The 20767-nt window shown below is 38.9% G+C and overlaps 1 protein-coding gene across 10 annotated transcripts in view; it reads left to right on the plus strand.

Moving 5' to 3' along the window:
* Nucleotides 1-5937: 5937 nt before the first annotated feature.
* Nucleotides 5938-20767, plus strand: part of KCNT2 (potassium sodium-activated channel subfamily T member 2) — a 113935-nt gene continuing 99105 nt past the window's right edge. For 2 of the 10 annotated variants that reach the window (XM_041717910.2, XM_041717909.2), the window contains exon 1: nucleotides 5938-6377. In XM_041717910.2, coding sequence (XP_041573844.2) covers nucleotides 6283-6377 — 95 coding nt within the window. In that variant the 5' untranslated portion in view covers nucleotides 5938-6282. The remainder of the gene's footprint in view (nucleotides 6378-20767) is intronic. The other 8 variants (XM_030279389.4, XM_030279394.4, XM_030279392.4 and 5 more) reach the window with 5 other exon arrangements.

Raw genomic sequence — 20767 nt, forward strand, 5'->3', positions numbered from 1 at the left:
CTTGCATTCCTGTCTTAACAGCTGTTGCTCTTCAGGCCATTTCATCAAGAACAGGTCATGGGAGGACCCTTGAAAACCGAAACACAACATTAGGAATTCTTTAGGAATGTTCCTTCTGCTTCTTCTAAGGTAAATTAGATAACAGCACGTGCTTAGACAGTAGATCTATCGTGTCCAATGCTAAAAGTAATATAAACCCAATTCTGATTACTTGTGTTTAAGTATCACCTCATTCTCCTGCCTTGCTGCTCTATACTCAAAAGTGAAGTGAAAATTACTTGAAAAGGTGTTCTTTGCAAAAAAAAAAAAAGATGTTCTCCTCTCCTCCTATATAAAAGCAGCTGTCAGTAACCCTACTTTTAAATGAAGTAAGTCCTCCTACTCGCAGCAAGTGAAGATGTACTGGAAGGCAATTTCCAGGTTATCAGCATTTCCCAGCAGCTTGCTCTCCCATGACGCAGTGCTGCTGCTCTCTTGTTCTTACAGCTCTTTCCAGGTCACCACAGACACCAGAGGGCCGGGGTGCACCAGGCCCAGGTGGCCCTGACGTGTGCACTGTTCCTTTCAGATCTGTTCTCTGATGGTTTAGCACAGAAGAATAAAAGGATCAGGTCAGATTGGATGCCCTGTGTCTCTAACAACTCTAAAGATCATACTTGCAATGCAGAGTCCTGCTCACTGGGCTATGGAAAACATGCCTTCTACCAACCAACACTGCAGTTTAATTAGATACATGAAACCACTTTTTTTTTTTTTTTTTTTTTTTAATGCTTTCAGAGGAATTATCAAATTTGAAATTCTTCATTTTATTTTCTGCCCCAGCTTTGGAACTTTACAGTGACCTTAAAACTCTGTTCTCACTTTGGGCTATTTCAGTCTGTTACTGTTACTGAATCACTATCAAACCTTTCATGCCAGCAGAACAGTTTGCTACTGCACAGCCATTTAAAAAAAACAGGCATCAATTGGAAAGATAGGAGGACTCCAAGAACATTTTTTCCCCTGAAGTTTAAACCATTCCAAACATTGCAGCATTGCACTCTGGAAGGTATATCAGACACTAAAATAAAGAGATGTGCAAGACAGACAATAAAAAGTAAATGGGATAAATAAAGATTTAAAGGTATATAAGAATACCAAGACTTGCTTAGAAATAAATGGTCCTAAAAAAACCCCAAACAGAACAACAGCATGGAGCAGTCTGGAGATTGTAAAAATGTATTATTTTTTTCAAAGTTTTATTACATATCAGTAGTATTCCCCCAATGGCTGCACTTTCCTAAAGGACAATTAAAGTCACTGTCAACTCTCCCTGTTACTAGTCCAGCATATGATGAAGCTACCTAGCAAGGAGGTGACACAAGTATTTCTTTCTGCAGAAACTTACTGGGCTACACTGTCATTTTTATGCTATGGTAATACTCAGAACCCACTAAAAATGGCCCTTATCCCCAAAAACCAAGAATCCTGTAAGGTGTAACAACAGTACACTTAAACTAGGGAACAAAAAAAAGAACAAACCCAATAAGCTCACTTTGCCCTAACTCTCTAGCGAGTCCTTTTTAAGAAAGGATGTGAAAGAGAAGAGTGGGATTGCAGTGACAATTCCTTTGCAGCAAGGGAGAAGTAAGAAAATGATGCTTTCACATTATAATGTGTGTGAACAGAGGCTGAAAGGGAAAGATTCATGTAATCATCTGAATAGGAGATGACACAAAAGAATAAGGCAGAGTCCATGCAGTTGTTGGAGTTGAAATGGAAATAAACAGGTACTCCTTGATCTAACAGATTTGGTGTTATGGTCACAAAAATGGAGAAGATAAAACAGGCTGCCCTCACCCAGCAGTAACTGACACACAAAATGGGCCTAAGAAATTGTGTTTTAGATTACATGAAGAAAATGTGCAAGAACAAGATGTTGTGGAGGTAAGGATCTAAAAGGACCATCTCGAAATGCTGTGGGCTCTACAAATGTAGCACTGCTCAGCAACATCCCTTCTCTTTCCATCAGCCCCAACAAGCACAAATACTGGGTAAAGGTAAACCAGAGGCTATAGAACTTCCAGGGCGTTTTGCCCTCCTCCAACTCAATGCCCCCTTTGGCATCCTGGCCAAGGTCCATTACTGATAAGGATTATCAGTGTGCAGTAGTTTTAAAAATTCAAAAATGCAGTCAATGAATTTAAACCCATTCAGACATTCACTGATGTAGTCTTTAGTCCTACACGCCACATCATTAAATAACAATCCTGTAACAAGGTAGGTAAACAGGGAATGTCCTCAAAACACACTTCTCACCAGTTTTTGCTCCTGATTTGATTTAACCTCTCAGATACATTCAGATTTCAGAATGCTGAGACTCAGTCTAGAACAGCCAATTTTAGTCCAATAAGGCACCTGTACTTCAGATTTGAGATTGCTTTTGCAGTTGATGGTCTGAAAGCCCCAGGGGAAAAAAAGATGGTAACAAATTTCTTTAAAAAGTAAATGATGTTGTTTTCTAACTGAGAAGTATACCTTTCTTAATGCTGAAATTCAGTTTTTTGATGTAAGAAATATTTATCAGCAAGGACTCTTCACACTTCCATCTAAATGCTTTTTAACAGATATAGTCATGATGCTTTTTCTACAGAGTATTTTGGAAATGAAACTGCAGCCTAAGTAAATACAAGATTAATGAAGTACTGTTTACTAATCTAAACCCCAAATAATTTTTGAACTCTGAATGCTAAGTTCCTAAACATTCTATTCAGCTCCCAAAGGTGCAGAACTGTTCCATGGACTGCCAGCACTGACAGTACTCTAGTTCTCTGTTCTAGCCTTAAACCCAAAGCCACACAGACACACCTGAGTGAGAACTGATCAGCTGGCAGAAAAGTGAGAGTTCCAAAGTTCCCAATATCAACACAGACATCCTGATGCTTCTTAATTATGGGGAAGAAAAAATAAAAATTAAGAATAAAAGAGACTTGAGAAAACTCAAAATTATCTTGATTTATTTTTTTTAGCCAACTAGTTTTTCAGCCTGCCTAACCCTTTAGTAACACCAACAGACAAATAAAAAATAACCACACAAAATCTGCAGGGAGGGAATTTCCACTGACCACTTTCCACTGCAGCCCAGACTTCACTTTACAGTAAGAGCCTTGTGCATGTCTGCTGAGTTACCTGAATGCCATCCAGACAATACCAGACTATCTTCCTTGAAAGGACAATAAATACAAGTTACTCCTGTTACAGAACTCTTTAAAAGGATTTCTGTGCATTCACCTCAAATGCCTCATCCTTCTTCACCTTTTTGTTTAAAAAATTTGTATTTACCGGTGTTCTTTCTTCCCCAAACCTCAAACTTTTATTTAGGAGAAGAAAAACAATGGTTGGGATAATAAGCTTATCAGCTGGGGACGACAAGTCTCTGAGCCATAGTAGACATTCAAAAAGCAATGGAGGGAACAAGGCAGAACTGTGTCTGGCAGGACTATTTCAGCACATCAATGCTGAGGACCAGCAACACATTCAGAAATCGAAATGGAGCAGTTGACCATGGCCAAGATGCTTCTCTAACTCCCTTCAATAAAATTTGGCTTTGTTTTACCTGAATAATTTTAGGTATCAATACCATCACTAAAGAATGTCCCAGTGAGTGTCAATAATCAAACTGATTAAAGAGAACCTTGCAAGCATTTTGAGCAAAATATCAAAACCTAACCTGATAATTTGATTTACTTTATTACAGAAGATTGCATAATTCAGATTTAGATAGAAGGGCAGAACATCTTGAATTAAGAATAACATTAATAACCTAAGTTTCCCTCCATATACACTGCAATTGCTCTCTGGAAGCCATTTGCATTGCTTCAGTCTGTTTTACCTATATGCCATCAAAAATATGGCAACCTGAAAAGAAAAACCAAATACTTTTGTTTGCTCTTTCTGTACCTGGGTGTGATGCAGGATATAAATCCAGTCTCTAGCAGTAGACTCAGATAGGCATTTAAGAACTGTGTTTCTCAGACTTCAGAGTCAACTACCGAGCATTACCTACCTGTACACACTTTGACAAACAGAAAAAAATGGATTGATTAAAGTCTGTATTCACTCCCTGAGTCAGGATCACAGATGCTTCTGACATTTCTCAGGGCCAGAACTACCCCAAAAGTACAAACCTACATTTGTCCCCGAGTGTGGCTCACAGCTTTTGTTTAACACAAACACCTAACAAGGAACACCTGGCCTGAGCACAGTGACCCAGTATAATGGCTCATAACCAGCACCTGTCTCCAAGCAGATGACTCAGTGTCTCTTCTGCTTGAAGACAAAAGTTGCCCAAATGTTTTGATTTACTAATCAGAATATTGGATTCAGCTGACTAAAACTCCCTTTCTGCCCAATTTTATACGCTTAGAGCTTTCCAGAGGAATCAGGCATCATACTGTCAGACATGTAAAAACACGTTTTACATTGCAAAGAGTTTCTATTGCTTGGGAGCACAGAATTAAGCATCTGTATAAATTGCATGACTATAGCCTCAGTAATGAGTTTGTTTTCTATTAGCTCTGCTCAACTGCTCACCAGGTTGCTCATTTCCCAGGCAGCTATTACCTGTCTGAAGTGCATTTCCATGGTAGAAAAAGAGCAAAAGCTTCTCCTGCTACTTAGCTCCTCAAGTATGAAAACACATGTTAAATTAATCAATTCAGGTGGAAAAATTAATGAGGCTGCTAGAAGATAGAGTAGAAACACCATTAATTTCCCAGCCAGTCTAGGATTCATAGACTTCAGAAAAGGACTGCAGTCAGCCTAACTGCTTTGCTTTTATAACAAAATATTGTAACATACAGGCTTCACCCCATCTCATGTTTGGGCAAGATGAAAGATACTCAGGCAGAGAGAGGAAACAATGTGTTCTTACAAGAGAGAGCTCCTTTATCTGGAGCAGCAGCTGAGGAAGAATAAAGTGGGCAACACATAATAAATATTCTGAAGAAAGGTTTTTTAAAAATTAGACTTTTAGAGAACTCCGACCTCAGAACACAGCATGGTAAAACTGGCAAGAACTTTGGCAAGAACCAAAGCAAAGAGCAAGTTACCTTTGAACTCTTGCCACATGCATGCATCTGTTTTGCTTCACCTAACAAGGTTTCCTGAGAAGCACATTGTAAATGCTGAGTGCAGCAAGCTGTGAAAAAGGGTAAGCGTCATACTCCAGTGATCCCAGATTTTTATAGGGCCTGGGACCAACACTGCAGCTCTCTTAAGAAACAGCAATCACTGTGGCTGTGCTTAAGACCTCTATGCTAAAGAAGCAAGGAAAGATGCAATGACTGTAACAACTAAAGAAGCAAGGAAAGATGTAATGACTGTAACAACAGCAGAGACAATCTGAGTCCTGAATTGAGCTACTTGTTGGTTACCTGAGGAAATCTTTGCATCACAGCATGGAGCTCAGAGCCGGATACTCAGCAGGGCACATTGCTATGTGAGGCACTACAGGGCTGCCCTACTTGAGCCGATCCTGTGAGTCTAAAATACTTTTAGAGTCTCACACTTTCAGGCATTACCTGAAAATCTCAACCATGGGAACAGTTCAACTTCTCTGTAGTTTTTCTTTTTTACCGGGCCTGCACCAGCTGCTCGGTCCCACAGCGATTAGGCAGAGGCAGGAACCGAGCGGAGCTCAGCCCGCAGCCGGCGTTCCGAGGGCGGGCACTGCCCAGGTGTGCCCGGTTAACGCGGGCAGCGGGCGAGGCTGTGGCAGCCCCAGCCGTGCCCAGACGACCCCGCCGTCACCAACACAGCGGGCTGTGCGGGCGCTACCTGCGGTAACCGCCCGTTTCTCCCGTCTCGGGGCCTGCGGAAAAGCACCCCTGAGGCAGCCCCGGGAGGAGGGGAGGAGGCAGGGAGCTGCTCGGGGGGCGAGGCGGCCGCCGAGCCCAGCCCGGCCCGGCCGCGGCACAGCCCTTTGTTGTGGGCCGCGGCGGCGCGCTCGCCGCTCGCTGTGAGGGTGGGCGTGGGCGGGGGGCGGTCGCGCCGCCGCCGAGGCCGCCACCTGCCTCCCCCCGGGGCGGGACTTGGCTCCTGGGGCCGAGAGGCTCCCGCCGAGCCGCCGGGGACCGCGGGGACAGCCCTGGCGCGCCTTTGTGCGGGGCCAGCCCGCCCCGCGCCGCTGCCGCCGCGCCGCTCCTGCCCCCCACACGCCCGGGCGGGTCCGGCCGCTCCTCGGGCGGCGCGGCGGGGCTGCCCCTCTCTCCCGGCCGGCCCCCGCCTCCCGCTCCGGGCAGCATGGTGGACCTGGACAGCGAGGTGCCGCCGCTGCCGCCGCGGTACCGCTTTCGGGACTTGCTGCTGGGCGACCAGGGCTGGCAGAGCGACGACAGGTGAGCGCGGGGTCCCGGCGGGGTCGCGGGGCCGGGCGGCGCTCCCCGAGGGCACGTCCGGCCCCGGAGCGCGGCCCCGGGGGAAACTTTGCCGGGCATCGGGTGCGGGGCCGGCGAGGGCTGCGGTGCCGCGCCCCGCCCGCGGCCGGGCGAGCCGGGCCGGCGCCCCTGGGCGGGCGCGGGCATCCCGCGGGCTGTGGGGCGCTCCGGCGGCGGCGGAGCCTTGCCCGGCCCCGCGGCACCGCAGGAGCAGCACAGGTAAGAGATGTGTCCCTGGGAAAGCGTTCACAGAGGGAGCGTCCTGAACAAAACATGCTAATTGCAGCATGCTTTCCTTGTCCTGTACCCAGGCTTCTTCACATGCAGTTTCTTTCCATGCTGGGATCCTAGGCATGGACGCAACTACCATGATTTTATTCCTTTGTGAATTCTTTCAAGTCTGTCAGCGTCTTTAATCACACCCGGTAGAAAAAGATTTGTTTGTTTCAAGTCAGTGTTTTCCTTAAAACCATAAACAAAGACATTAAAAGAAACAAGCAAGCCATGTGAATGTGTGTTCAGTTTCAAAATGTTGAATGAACAGCGTTCATGAACAGCACCAGCGTCATTCCACTCTGCTGGACCGTACAACCTGGTGTCTCAAGAGACTATTACATGATCCCATCTTGCAAAATTATGTGTCATATCCACTTTGTACTAACATTCTCTTGTAGTACAATGTCAAAAAGCAAAATTGGCAACATATTGGATAGATTTTAATTCAATATATTTGCATTGTCAGAGTATGTCTTTAACTTGGCAGTCAGAAACTTTTGATTTTAATTCTGTTCTGCATTGTTCAGGTTATCACGACTTTTTAAAGGAAATATGGATTCTTATTGATAATCACACGATCATGCAAATATGTAACTAAATATTACCTTTGTTTAGGATAATATGCCCTACATTGAAGCAATTAAATGCTATTTATTCAGACAGTTATGAAATGGTTAATGACATCTTAATATAGTCAAAAAAATGAATGCTGTTGGTTGGAAATGACAGCATTGTAACTGCATAATGGAGAGTTAAATAGTATGTTTATCAAAGCATGGTTTTACTGTTTAAAAAAATTATAAGTATAATGTAATGTAGTCATTACTTATGATTCTTTGAGATTTTAGAAAATGTAATCTTAGCATGTTATACCTACATCTTATTTCCTACTGGAATAGGAAAAATCTCCACAACCTTTCTTATTTGAACAACTTTATTTATTTGTTTTGGGGTTTGATGGCTAAAATTTACAAAATATGCTTTGTAATATTTTTTGCTTTTTGGATCACTCTGGGGCTTAACACTTTTTCCACCTCTAGTTTAAACTTCTGTCAAGCACTTCCCAGATGCCAGTTGTTTGACTTGCACTTCATGAAGTTACCTTCTACAGAAGAAGCATGATCTGGTCTCAAATAGCAAATGGTGTAACTGCACAACCCAGAGCATCCTTTTAGCTATTGTCTATTTCAGGTCTATGTGCATTTAACAAAATAAAAGTAAGTAATTTTTAAAACAATATTGATAGCAGAATTATAGCACAAAAGTCTTCCAGAGAATGGTTACCATTTGAAAACTGCAGCAAAAAACTGGTGAAAAATTAATGGTTGATTTTAATTATTTCATTAATATTCCAACAAACATTACAAGAAAGATCTCTGGCACAATCTGAAATACAAAAATGTAAATGGCTTTCTAGATCTTTATATGCTGTCTGTGCTGAGACTGGGCACAGCTGCACAGTTGTAGGAAGGTGTGCAGGGAATTCCCCACAATGCAAGCAGGATTGTGTTTCACATGAGGCTGTGACAGCAGCACGCTCTCCTCCAGCTCTGCAAGTTACCATAGCAGTGTTTTTGGATACCAGCTTTCCAGTAACTGAACAAGAGCCATTCTTGCAAAGATCTTGTGTATTATCTGTTGTTTGTCTGTCCAGATTCTTACTTTCCTGAACTGGAGGCTATAATGTGTAATATTGAAGTATTCATTCCTTCCTATGTTGCTGGAATATTGCTGCTATCCATTGTAGAAGAAGCATGCATGCTCTGCAAAGTAGTAGTGTCAAGTGGAATATTTAGAATATCAGACCTACTTCTAGGAAACTTTGAATGAGAAAGATTGGAGACCTATGGGGACCCTGAGATAAGCTTCTTATTAGTTTGCAATGATTGGTATTACACAAGTATATATTATTTTTGTCAGCTTTATTGTCTTTTCTTTGCACTCTTAGGTAAATGGTTCCTGGTTGGTTTTGGTGAAGCACAGACTTTGTATTCTACTCTAAGCAGTGTGCAATAGAAAGGGGTTTGTAACCCCTTCAGCTGAATGGATGTCAACTATGAATGGAATATCTGAATTCTGAAACACAGTTAAAGTAGCCTTATAAGATGGCTGCACATGATCAAGATAGTTCATTTTAGTTATTGGACTTTGGCTGAGATGCTGCAGATATTTTCCTGCGTGTTTCCAGTTCACTGAAACTTTTTAATTCCACTTGCTCTCAACTCTGGCAGTGTGATGTTTGCTAAGGGTTTTCCATATGTGTGATCTGTGAACTTCAGGTCTCTTACCAGCCAAGCTCTGTCTTGTCTTAGTTCCATTCGCTTTTTGATCCTTCCAGTCTGTTCATCCCTGGGGGATGTCTTTTCTCCTTCCCTTATGCCCTTTCTGGAAAAATGCTGTCTTTTTGCTGATAGATGCTGATAACCATCTCCTGGTTTTTAGATGCTTGTTGTTTTTTTAGAGAGGAGATGGAATTATTCCTCTTATCTAGGATTCTGTGTCACCAAATCAGTTTTAATAGTATAGTTTGCCATTATATTTCATATGGTAGTATTTAATAATAAACATAACTGAAATTATGTTACCTCTCCTCTTTTTGTTGAAGGATATATTTCTGCCATAATCATAGTTCAGTTTTGAATCCTTAATTGTCATGTTTCTTTAGGGTGAGAGCTTGATCACCTATTTCTTTTAAATGTTCTGTTAATTTGTAAAATGCACATGTGCTTTTAAAAAGCTTAGCTGATTGTGACAGAACTCTCATTCAGGAATTTTGTTCTTAGATCTCTACCTGGGAGAGCTTGAAGACAGCTTTCTAATTTTTTTTTCTTGGGGACTTCTATAGTGGAGCTTCACTCAGACTTTTCTTTTGTTTAGCTACCTAGCTCATAATCCGTTCCTTTCCTCTATTTCTTCAATACAGTAACATCCATCTCACTGCTTTTGCATTTCTGTCCCCTCCCCCCAGAAATTCTGCTTTTACAGCTTAGATTCATAGCCAGCCTTGCAGTTGGCTTCAGTAACAGATGGGTTCTGGGCTGTCATCTTCCACAAACCGCCAAATTGGATTGTATATTATTTTTCATAAAAGAAGTTGCTGTGTGCAGAAGAACATGCTGAATCTTTGACAAATTATTTTGTTCAGTAAGAAAGCTACTTCGAATAATTTATTGGCATTCTTGAATTTGCTGAGTGGTTTGGGTTTTTTTCCAAGAAAAGAATGTTAAAATCAGTTTTGGTTTTTGGTTTTTGCAAAGCATGATTTGGTTCCCTTTGAAAACTGGAGATGATATTTGATGCTGCACTACACTCATTTTATATGGAGAACACTCCTACAAGGCAGTGTGTAAAAGATTAGCCCAACTAGAGCATGTGTGTGTGTCAAGTGGGTGAATTCTGTGGCAAGTAGGGCAATGGATCACGTTTCCCCTGGCCATGGAAATATACCAGGCACTGGGCTAAGGGTAAAGAGAAGGTGGGATCCTTGACTTTTTCACTTGTTCTGTAAATATTGCTAATAACCCTTTGTGAAAATTACATTTTGCTTTCATTATTGAAAGTATCTGAAAATGAAACACACTGTTTTGATTTGCTGAATATTCTGAGATGTTTATTTACCATCATAATGCAATTTATCTTTCAGTTTGGCTGCTGGGAAATGAGCAGAAGTAAAGGGGGAACTCAGTGATTAGCACAATTATTCACCTCTAATTCAGCCAGTTTTCACTAAATTGTGATTGTAATAGTAAACTATGCAATGAAATGTTTCATAACCCTACTGATCATCAGTCCTTACTCTTACCAGCTGTGTGGAAAAGAAACACAAATAAAATTAGAAAACACCCTACCTAGTGAAGAGGTGGCGCATTCAACGGTGGTCAGTTGTGCAGAGGAGGAGATAAAAGAGGATGTTTATTCTTAGGTTCCCATGTAAGTTTGTGAAAGCTACAATGAAGAGGTTTTTGTGTTCATAGTTACCACGTGCTTCAAAACAGCCAAACCACAGCGCAATAGAGGTGTAAAGAAGGAATTCCAAGTTAAAAATGAAAAGCATTTATGTTCTCTCCATATCACTGCCCTTTTATTAAGGCCTTTAGTATTTTGCAGAACACAGTTTACATCACATTTCTTAAATCATTTATGCCCAGACATTTAATCCTTTCTTTAGAAGCTCTTGAAGATATAAAAACTGCATTTGGTTTAGTGAATTCTAGCAAGACAGGAATGTTTCCCACCACTGAAGCATGACTGCTTATTCTGATGAACTGTTCAAATTCTCCTCTGCCTGCTCTGACAAAAATGTCTTGAACTGTGCAGGAATGGTTTGGCAGTTGGAGTGTCCAAGGAAACAATATGAGCAGATAACTTGTGGGTAGTCCAACCCCCACCTTCAAAGCATCCGATTTCATAACTTTTCTATATGCTGCTGCAAGATATTTTTACAGTTTCAGTCATAGAACAAAAATTTACATTTTCCAATTCTGTAAATTTCTTTTTCTATTCTGTACAGATATAACAAGAACATTAACTGGTACTGGAAATTCATTTCAAATCCTGCTTCTGTATTGAGATTAAAATTTGAGTCATTTTGCTACAGTATATACTTTAATTTTAAAACTATAGAGCTAAATTTTACCTTTGTGAAAGGACTGTTCTTACACTGAGTACTTATAGGATTACATTAAAAACAGCCCTCCATTCTGGTGTGCTTTCTGCATAAATGCACATTACCACCTATCTGGAAAGGAAGGAGATTCACATAATACAGAACACCTCCACACATCACTTGGACAATTGTATCCTGCTGGCTGTCATGTTGACTGGTGACTTTCAAGGAACAGCTCCCCACTGTAAATCTCAGAAGGCACTTTAACAGTTATTTGTCACAGTGTGAATTAGTGAGTGAAGCCTTCCCTTTGCCTTTCCTTTTGGAAATCACCTGAGATTGTTAAACTAAAAAGGGATAAAAAGCCCACACGTTTCTGATTCAAGTGATTTAAAACAACTGAGTCTAGATTCAACTTGTAAAAAATTCTATTATAATTTCCTCAAAAGAAAATTCTATTACAGTTTCTTCAAAATAATCCTCCTCTTTTCTTCGAGAAATACTTTAGTCAATTTGGGGTCCTCATTTTAGAAAACATGTTAGCTTACAGGAATTCTTTCATTTAACAGAGGCTACAAATAAAAGGACTTGAGCAGATATTGTCAAATTTATCTTGCTTTGCCCTTGTAACTAAATTTTCAAAACCCATAAAGAGATTTAGAAGCTTAAACTCTAATGTAAACGTTTGATTTTGATTGAAATTGCTCAAGATCTTAACAGTCTTAATTCTCTGAGGGCAAGTGCTTTCATACTTTGCAGTCAGACTCTGCATAGCAGTAGTTGAAAAGTCTGAGTTTCCCTAAACGCTGAAAAAACTTGCTGTGTGTACAGGCAAAGCAGTTTCTTGCTGCTTAAAAAAGAAGTAATTAAGAACAGTATTGATGTTTGTAAAACTGCTGCATTTACCACAGCAAGAGGCCTGAGTTTACACACTTTGGGAGGTTTAGGAGCACAGTCCCAGGAAAGTAAACTTAATATATTTCCATACTCAACATCTTTCTAAATTTATCTTGACTGGGTCCGTGTTACAGGTAAAACACCTGTGTGTAGGGGAGAGGAAGTAATGCTTTGTAGCAGGCAATGTCATTAGCCTCATTCTAATTTGTGTTTTACCATATTTCTTGCAACAACGGAGGACAAAGTGCATTGTTTCTGTGTTTCTGTATTCCACTTAAACTAGCACACAGTGTGAAACTGGGAAAGGACCTGGAAAGGGAAGAGTAATTTCAGTGCTGCTATGACTGAAAGAAGATACTGGTAGCACATCCCAGCAAAAGTTTTATACTGCACAAACCATTTAAGTGTCTCATCTTGAAAACTCTCACAGACCAAGTAGTTTTTCTCCTCTGGGACACCATGATGCTCAGTTTGTAAATGTACTTGGTACTTCAATCATTACTTAATTATAGATTTATTGCTAAAGCTTTTATTTTTCCATCTACAACTTGACACATACTACTTTACATCTGGCAGACTCTATAATACTCCATGGGGAGCTAAAGCAGTTCTTTCCCTCCTAATTTTATGATTATTATTCTATCACACCCAATGATTAAGACTATTTATTTTATAATAGTAAGCTCTGTGCTGCACTCTGCCTTTCTTTTATAGTGACTTGTCTATAACAAATGGTAGCATTGATTCATACTGTCTTCCCTTTTTCCTGTAACAAAGAAATAGATCACTTGGAGCATCAGAAAAATCTGCACTTTCTTTTATAGAAAGAGTAAAGTTGTAAAATCTATTTCTGTGCTGTACATTTAGTTTCTAGACTTCACAATCAAAGGTGATTTTATCTTATCCGAATTCTGTCACAGTATGCCCAAATGCTTATACTAATCCACGAAACACTTTCAACATGAGTTCTTCACCTTTTTTTCCAAGTAAATGAACAAGTTAAGTCCTTCCTGGAGGCCTCCATTCCATGGTCCCACAATCTGTGTCATTGGAGAGAATGCCATTCAAGAGCTGTAAGTATTCTGCAGCATAGAAGATTTGGTGCAGAATGCTTTAAAACAGCTGTTAAAGATTTCAGCCTCCCCCGTGCAATCATCTGCTAATTATGTTAGCAGTCAACTTCCTGGTGGGAAGTAGCAATAAAACAGAAACAGTCATTAGGAGACAAAACCCAGTGTTTATCCTCACAGATAAAAACAGTGATATTATTATTTACTCAGAGGTCTCTTGAGGGACAAATCCTGTCTCCACTTAGGGAGATACCTGTTGGGAAGTGCTATATTTTTGTGGTGGAAAGGAGGTTGCCAAGTCTAATTTCTGTGCCTGCCTTGCCAAGTACCAAGCTATGGAAGATGTGGAAGGAAGGCATAAGATAATTATCAGTGCAAGTTTATCTACTGAGGTAGCAAAAAAGAGAAGACTGCCTTCCCCTGTGCCTGGGTGTGACAAGTCTCCTGCCAGATTTAGCCATTAATAACTGCATCTCCAGCAGCCACCAGCACAAGGGTCATGTGCCTGGCAGGGACAATGACAGTTTGAGCAACAGTCCTTGCTATGGGTTAGCTCTGCCAGGAAAGTCTGGCCCTCCCTCCTAGATTCTATACCCTGAGTCAAACCCCTTTGGCATTTTGTAAAGAAAAGAGTTTTGCCCTTTGATTTCTATGATGTTAAAATTAATGCTGTTTGCTGTATTTATAACTTAAAGTTACAGAGCTCCTTCACGGTATAGTTATTGTTAAAATATGTAATAAGGAGTAAACATAGAAAAATAGCCTTGCTCATTTACTGTTCTGATTAACCAAAAATGATCTAGAGGTTTTATGTTTTTCTCACTTTGTTTTCTGTCGACATTGTGGCTCAAGAAAACTGCAGTACAGACAAAACCAGGGTTACCAAACCTAATCTTAACCAAATGCCAATGGGAAAAAACCCAAAAAGCTGCACTGCGAATGGAAAACTTGTGGTTATACTTGTCACTTATGAATAACAGTTGTTGATACACAACATTCTCTAACCCTGGAATGGGATTTAGTTTCTCATCTTCACACCAAATTCAGAAGAAGCTGAGGGCACTGGTCACATATCACTGTTGCCCTGTAGTTCTCACCATGGAGCAGAGACAGCTCTAACAGAGGGACTGAAGGCTGAGCTCTATATTTAGCTGAATGTACCCTTTTGAGAAGTGAGCGAGCTATGTTTTCACTGTGTACGGCAATCTAGAATTTGATCATTGTTCAAAAGGCTTTCAGTTCAACAAATACCTTTTGAAAAGCCATTTTTGTAGATAATATCCAGTCTTTAATTACTGTTTTAGTCTCTCAGTAGTAATTCAAAGAACATAATACAGACACAAAAAGTGGAGCAGCCTACTCTATAATGGGCAGATGTTGATTAATCAACCTTGTTTTATAAAGACTATCAAAATCTAGGTAGATTTTTCACCCACCTAAAATTATCATCAGTGAGAAGCTAATCTCACCAGAGCCATTGCAGATATTGTGTGTCTCATTGACACTGAGGACTGCATTCAAACAGTGACCCACATGATCATTTATTTTTGTACTGGCATTGACCGCAGATTGCATGAAAACTACAATTTAGCTAAAATGGTACAAACAACATTCAAAATGCACTGAGTTAATTTTAAAGTCTTGATTAGCTTTCCCTTCCGCACTAAGGTCTGTGTCAGACTTGCAAACAAGATAACAGAACAACACCTGTCCTGACCCCCCTTACTAATACAGCTAGCTAAAGAGATTTTAAGTAAATTTGACTGTCCAGCAAAATCAGAAATTGATGCATTCATTTTGGAAGTTATATTTAAGGGGGAAAAAAAATAGTGTTTGCATTGACTAGGCCAGTATTCTGAAGGCACTTGCTAAAGGATTTTCTAAGCACACACAAGGCACATTTTGAAAGTTTGACATCATTATTCTGAAAAACTAAATACTGGGCAAACTATTTTGCCAGCCATAAAACTGATGAACAGCATTTTACTTCAGAGAGTACTAAGTGTTATTTAATATGAATAAAGATGACAGAATTAAACTTTTAAAATATTGTGAAACTTGATATTTTACATTTTTCTTAAACTAATGAAGAGATAATTAAAACCATGCCTTATGATTAATCAGGAAGTGTAATAGCTCACTCTGAGTAAGGAGACTGAGATTTATATGAAGTAAGTAATTATGTGTACCCTGTTAGCTGTGGAGAGAACAGTATCAGACAGGTGACATTTTAGAGATAATAATGACTTTTAAAAGCACCTGTTCAATTATGCGTTCAGAGTTCTTGAATCATTGCCACTCCTTAATGAGACATTTATAATTTATATGAAAATTTTGTAATTTTTTTCCATGTAAAACAATAATCATATCTGTGCATCAGGCTGCATTTGAAAGGAAGGAATCAATTCCAATCCACTGTTAGATATATTGCACTGTATACATGTGTTAAGCTGCAAGTATTACTTCAGAAATCCTACATATTTTATCCTCCATTTGCATGTCATCATTGGAGCCAAAGCAGCTTTAAATACTAGAGAATGAATACAGATATGTATCAGGGTGCAATTCTTTTGGAAGGAGTCATCAGCAGGAAATGTCATCAGCACTCTTTTCCTGATGATTTGATAGAGGAAGTGGAGTCTCCACAAGATTTCTCTGTGGAAGGGAGGAGAGACTGTCTCTGTGGGAAGCATCAGGAGAGACACATCCTGTCAAGTGCTGGGCTTTTGGTTTATGTCTTTTCCTGAGTATTTGCCTGAATGCTCCTTCTCTTTGTAATTTATCTGTTAAATACTCTCCTGTTGTGTGCACGTGCTTGTGGGAGACTGCAAGTGTGCACAGCTCCCATCATTTCAGGAAAATTGCTATAATCTGATATTCAGCCCTGTATTACTTCTCAGAGTTGTTGGCATTCTAATGGCATATTTTGGGGTGTTGTCTAAGTGTTTCCAGATTGCATATGTGGACTGTCTCAATGTGTAACTTTAAAAAGGCACTCCTTTTTATAAAGTTACCCTGCTCCTGGGCATGTGTAAAAAGCATATGTGGTATAATTTTTTTTTTCTTTTCAACTTTTTAACACTTCAGCTATAAATGGAATCTCAGAAAAGTTCTTTCTAGGCTTGTTAAGGTGTCTGTGGGAAGTTCTTGACAAATTTCATTTTACTTCTTATGACTTTTTCCCTTCCAGATCAGGCATGGCTCCCATAATTTCTTGCCCTGTAATAAACAAATATTTTAAATCTAACTAAACCTGTGGACAGGTGGGGAGTCAAGCAGAATACAGAAAAAAAGACATAAGCTTTTAAACTGACTTTATGTATTGCCTTTGATGTCACAGTCTTGCATCCTACCTAATCTTTTCCAGCTGGAAGGAAAAATGTAGCTTGGAGAAGAAATAAACACGCAAGAAAAAATTAGGTGATCTCATGTAATGTTATTCCATGCTCCTGTGTGTGTTGTGACAATGGTCACTGCATAATTTTGGAATATGATCCAAAAGATAATGGTGTAATATTTTTAGTTACTAAAAACTCTAAAAATAGTAAAAATATAATGTCATTACCTTTAAGAGTGCTATTATTAACTAGTGATATTTTTCCTTTGGCAGTGCTGCGGCCTATAACTAGAATAAAGAGAGAGCTATAAAAATTAAACTTTATTGAATATTGTTTTGGGTGTTTTTCCTTACAGATAAATAAAAAACCCAAATAGCATCTCTGTTCCTTATTTGCCATGCTCTCCTCGTTTCCTAGTCTCTCCACCTCTGACAGATCTATAGTTGAAACTATGAGACTGTGAAAGCCAAACACCAGTGTTTTACTTGTGAGATTGCCATGCCACCTAAAGTGCATTTAAAGTGCATCACTAGTGTACATTATTGTTTTGGCCACAGTTGTATTCCCTATGTGTCATTGAAATACTGTACATCTACTAAATCTACATGAAGAAAGTTAGCCAGAGAGTATTGTGACAGTTATGGAGGATTGGGGCACATATAAACTGCTTTTTAAGTAATTAGCAGAGGGATTTTCATCTTTTCATATTGACTATCACCTTCTCCTAAAAAGGAGTTCATTTCACCAGTCTCAGTCTTAGTAGAAGAGTTTTTTTTCCCTTGAAGTACCAGGCAATATATCATGACTTCTGATCAACTTCATTTATTTCACCTTGATCCTGTGTAGCTTATTAAGGCAGCAGATATAACTGCAGAGATTTCCCAATATGTGGAAAACTCAAAGCTAGCTTCAGTTGCCTTTATCATTAGAATAAATACAGGCATAATTGGTAAAATAGAAACACAGTTGAAACAAAAGTCCAGTAAATTCTGTGCTGAATTTTTCACTATCAAATGTGAAATAATAGTTTATTACTCTAAGTCTCAGTTTGATAAATGAGTCATGATAAATACATGACTACATTTTGAGCCTCTACAGAGTTGGGATGTATGTATAACTAGTGGAAATTGGAATATATGCATTTAATGTATAATTGGAAAGAATCCTGTGCTACCTTATATTGAAGTTCATGGAGCATTCTGCCAGTGTATCCCTCTTATTTTATATATTTTAAATGGCAATGCATACTGTCAGTTCCTAAATAGAATATTTCAGGTGACAGCTTAGCCACCACTGTTTGACAATCTAAAAATATTCTAGGAGATTGAGAGGTTCACAGATAAGACATGTATCAGTCAAAATGTTGAAAAGAATATGCTAATTTGTTGTTACTCAGTATTTTAAGGATGGAGATGCTTTGGGTGCTTCTGTAAATACAACCTCTCTACAAGTCCAATGCTAAACAACAAGCAGATACAAAAATAATAACTGCATATTACAGCATTTGGTTTTCTTGCAGACCTTAGCACTGGATCCCATTTATTTCAAGAGAATGTAAACTGGCTAATTTGGAGCATCAGGAGTCTGGGAAAATAATTATATTACGAACCAAAGTATGCCCAGTATTTATTTTAATTTCACATATTTTAATTTGGAAAGTACCCCAGGCCGAAGTTTACAGTGCCAAATAATAAATTGAAATATTCCTTCTTTTGTGTGTAAAGCTTTACTTTAAAAAGTAATTTCTCATCAGAGGTAAGCTAGCATTAAAGGTGGTGGCATTTAGGTAGCCAAGAGGAAGTTCTGCTCTCATTAACCTTACAAGGCAGTCTCTCATAAATTACCACATAGCTCTCTAACCATACACAGAAGTTCTAAATCTGACTCTGAAGTCCAGCTGAGATTTTGATAAGATGTTACAAAGATAAGCATAAAAAAGAAAATTATGTGTCAAGTTGATCTTCAGAATAAAAAAAAAATGTAGTCTATATGTTTAAAGTTAATTCAATAGCTTCATTAAAAATTTGGTGATTTTTAAAGGCACGATAGAGAAAAGCCAGAGTGGTATAGAAAATTTCTCATTGGTATATTTGATCATCTCACCCATTATATGGCAGCATAAGTGGGATTGCTGGATAAATGCTGAAATACTGGCATAAATAGACTCCATAAATACAGTAGGAATGCTATTTAACAGTATATTTGAATATATCTGAGATACATTTCTCCATTTCTAGAGGAAAAATAGTTCAATACAGTCAACTGGAATAAAATCAGTCTATTGATAAATTATACTAATTTCCTTTTCAACTGTGCAGAATTGGAAAAAAAAAGATTCTGAGAAAAACAAAACCAATAATCCAGGTAGACTAATTTATTTAATATCTAAGTCTAGACTGAATTGGCTGCAGCTTTCTCCTCAAATTCCCCCAAGTCAGCCATTATTGCACGGCTTCATTAGTGATAAGAATCTGGAGCATTTTGAAGATGAGGCATTTTACACTCTGTCATTTTAACTGAGGCTGTTTCATTCACATTTTAGTGATTATCATGTACATTTGACAGCACTCTGAGGTATGAGAGCCTGATTTTATAACTTTTATCTATTTGTAGTTTTTGTGGAAACCTTTTAGAGCTGAAGAGTAGAGTGCTGAACTAAGCAAGTGACCACAGACAACATGAGAAGCCCAGGCAGGGATTTGAATCAAAAACATGCAAGAGAATGTCATGTTTGCTCTTAGTACCTATGATGAGTGGATTAGATGTGTAAAATGTAGGTAGCAGCAGAACCATCATCTTCCTTCTCTTCCAGTGAAGCTGGTAAACTATAAGTCCTAAGCTTTGCCTTTCAGATAATTTTTCAGACTTCCAGCTGTAACAATGCAATTTCAGACTGTTAGTTCAGTCACAGAGGTACCAGGAGAGAAAGATGGATAGAGCTATTAGAAAGGGAAGAAAAATTCTTAAAGGCCTTGGAACTGTTTGATTTTCCAAGTCACACAATCCTGGAAATTGTTCATACTTCTTTTTCCCTTGTTAAAAATACATAACCTCCACTTGCATTGCAAGATAAAATCCTAGGAAAGGGTGCATGCAGTAGAATATCAGAAAACTTTAGCCTGAAAAGCTACTGAAGTAGACTAATTTCCTTATAACAAAGGGATGAAGATTGAAAAGTGAGCACAAATCAAAGTTCTTCCCTCTGCTCCTATTTATGAGATATGAAGATGAATTCTTAGCCTGTGGTGAGACAAACAGCAAAAATCTCATTTAATGTAGCAGGATATATGTCTCCTTAGAGAAGAATTGTATATGGATCTTTTTAGCATCTCTATGACCAGATACACAGAGGTCAGAGTCTGGTTAATAAATATTGATGAACACATTTTTACCTAAACTTTAATATATCCACACCACAGAAAGAGAGTAAGGTATATTGATTTATAATTCCTTTGAGTTCAACTAAGTAGATGTATACAATTTGAAAAATATTTATTAAATGCTGTTGCTTTAGTGTTCTTATTGTCTTGTGTCCAGGCAAATAAAGATTAATTTTGCTTTGCTTTATTTCTGCTTTATAGATGCAACCAGCCTCTGCTTTGCTATGTCAATAAGAAATTACCTGTTTTATTCTATTAGAAGGCTCTCTGTTCTATCTGTACATTCCTTTACAAAACAGGGGTTTGTCCTATATTTTTTTCAAGTTATAACCTTCTTATTCAGTAGGTTCTTTTCCTCTGTGACTTTTAAGCTGATTTATTATATTAAAAATATGAAAAAATGGCATGTTTCTACAGTATTTTTACTGAGGGTAAGCACTCTATATCAGAACAAATTTATTTTATTTTTTTGTGTTGTTACTTATTTTCCTTTCTATGTGCATGTGATTTTTTACCTTCAGTATCAACCTCCAGAGAACCTTTTGAAATGCCTTATAAAAATTTTAGTACATGATGTTCACTTTAGACTTCCCCCTTATCTATCTCTTCCAATTATCTCATAATGGAGCAGAGTGCTACAGCTCATAGTCTATTTATATCTGTCATTTGCTTCATTCTTAGTTTGTTCCCAGGCTAATCCAACTTGTAGATCTTGGCATGGGTGCCATTTATAGTTTTTTTCATTTCTTGTTGACATGCTAACTAGTACTTATATTTTTGTCAT

This window comes from Taeniopygia guttata, chromosome 8, assembly GCF_048771995.1.
Source record: "Taeniopygia guttata chromosome 8, bTaeGut7.mat, whole genome shotgun sequence".
In the NCBI taxonomy this organism is placed as follows: domain Eukaryota; kingdom Metazoa; phylum Chordata; class Aves; order Passeriformes; family Estrildidae; genus Taeniopygia; species Taeniopygia guttata.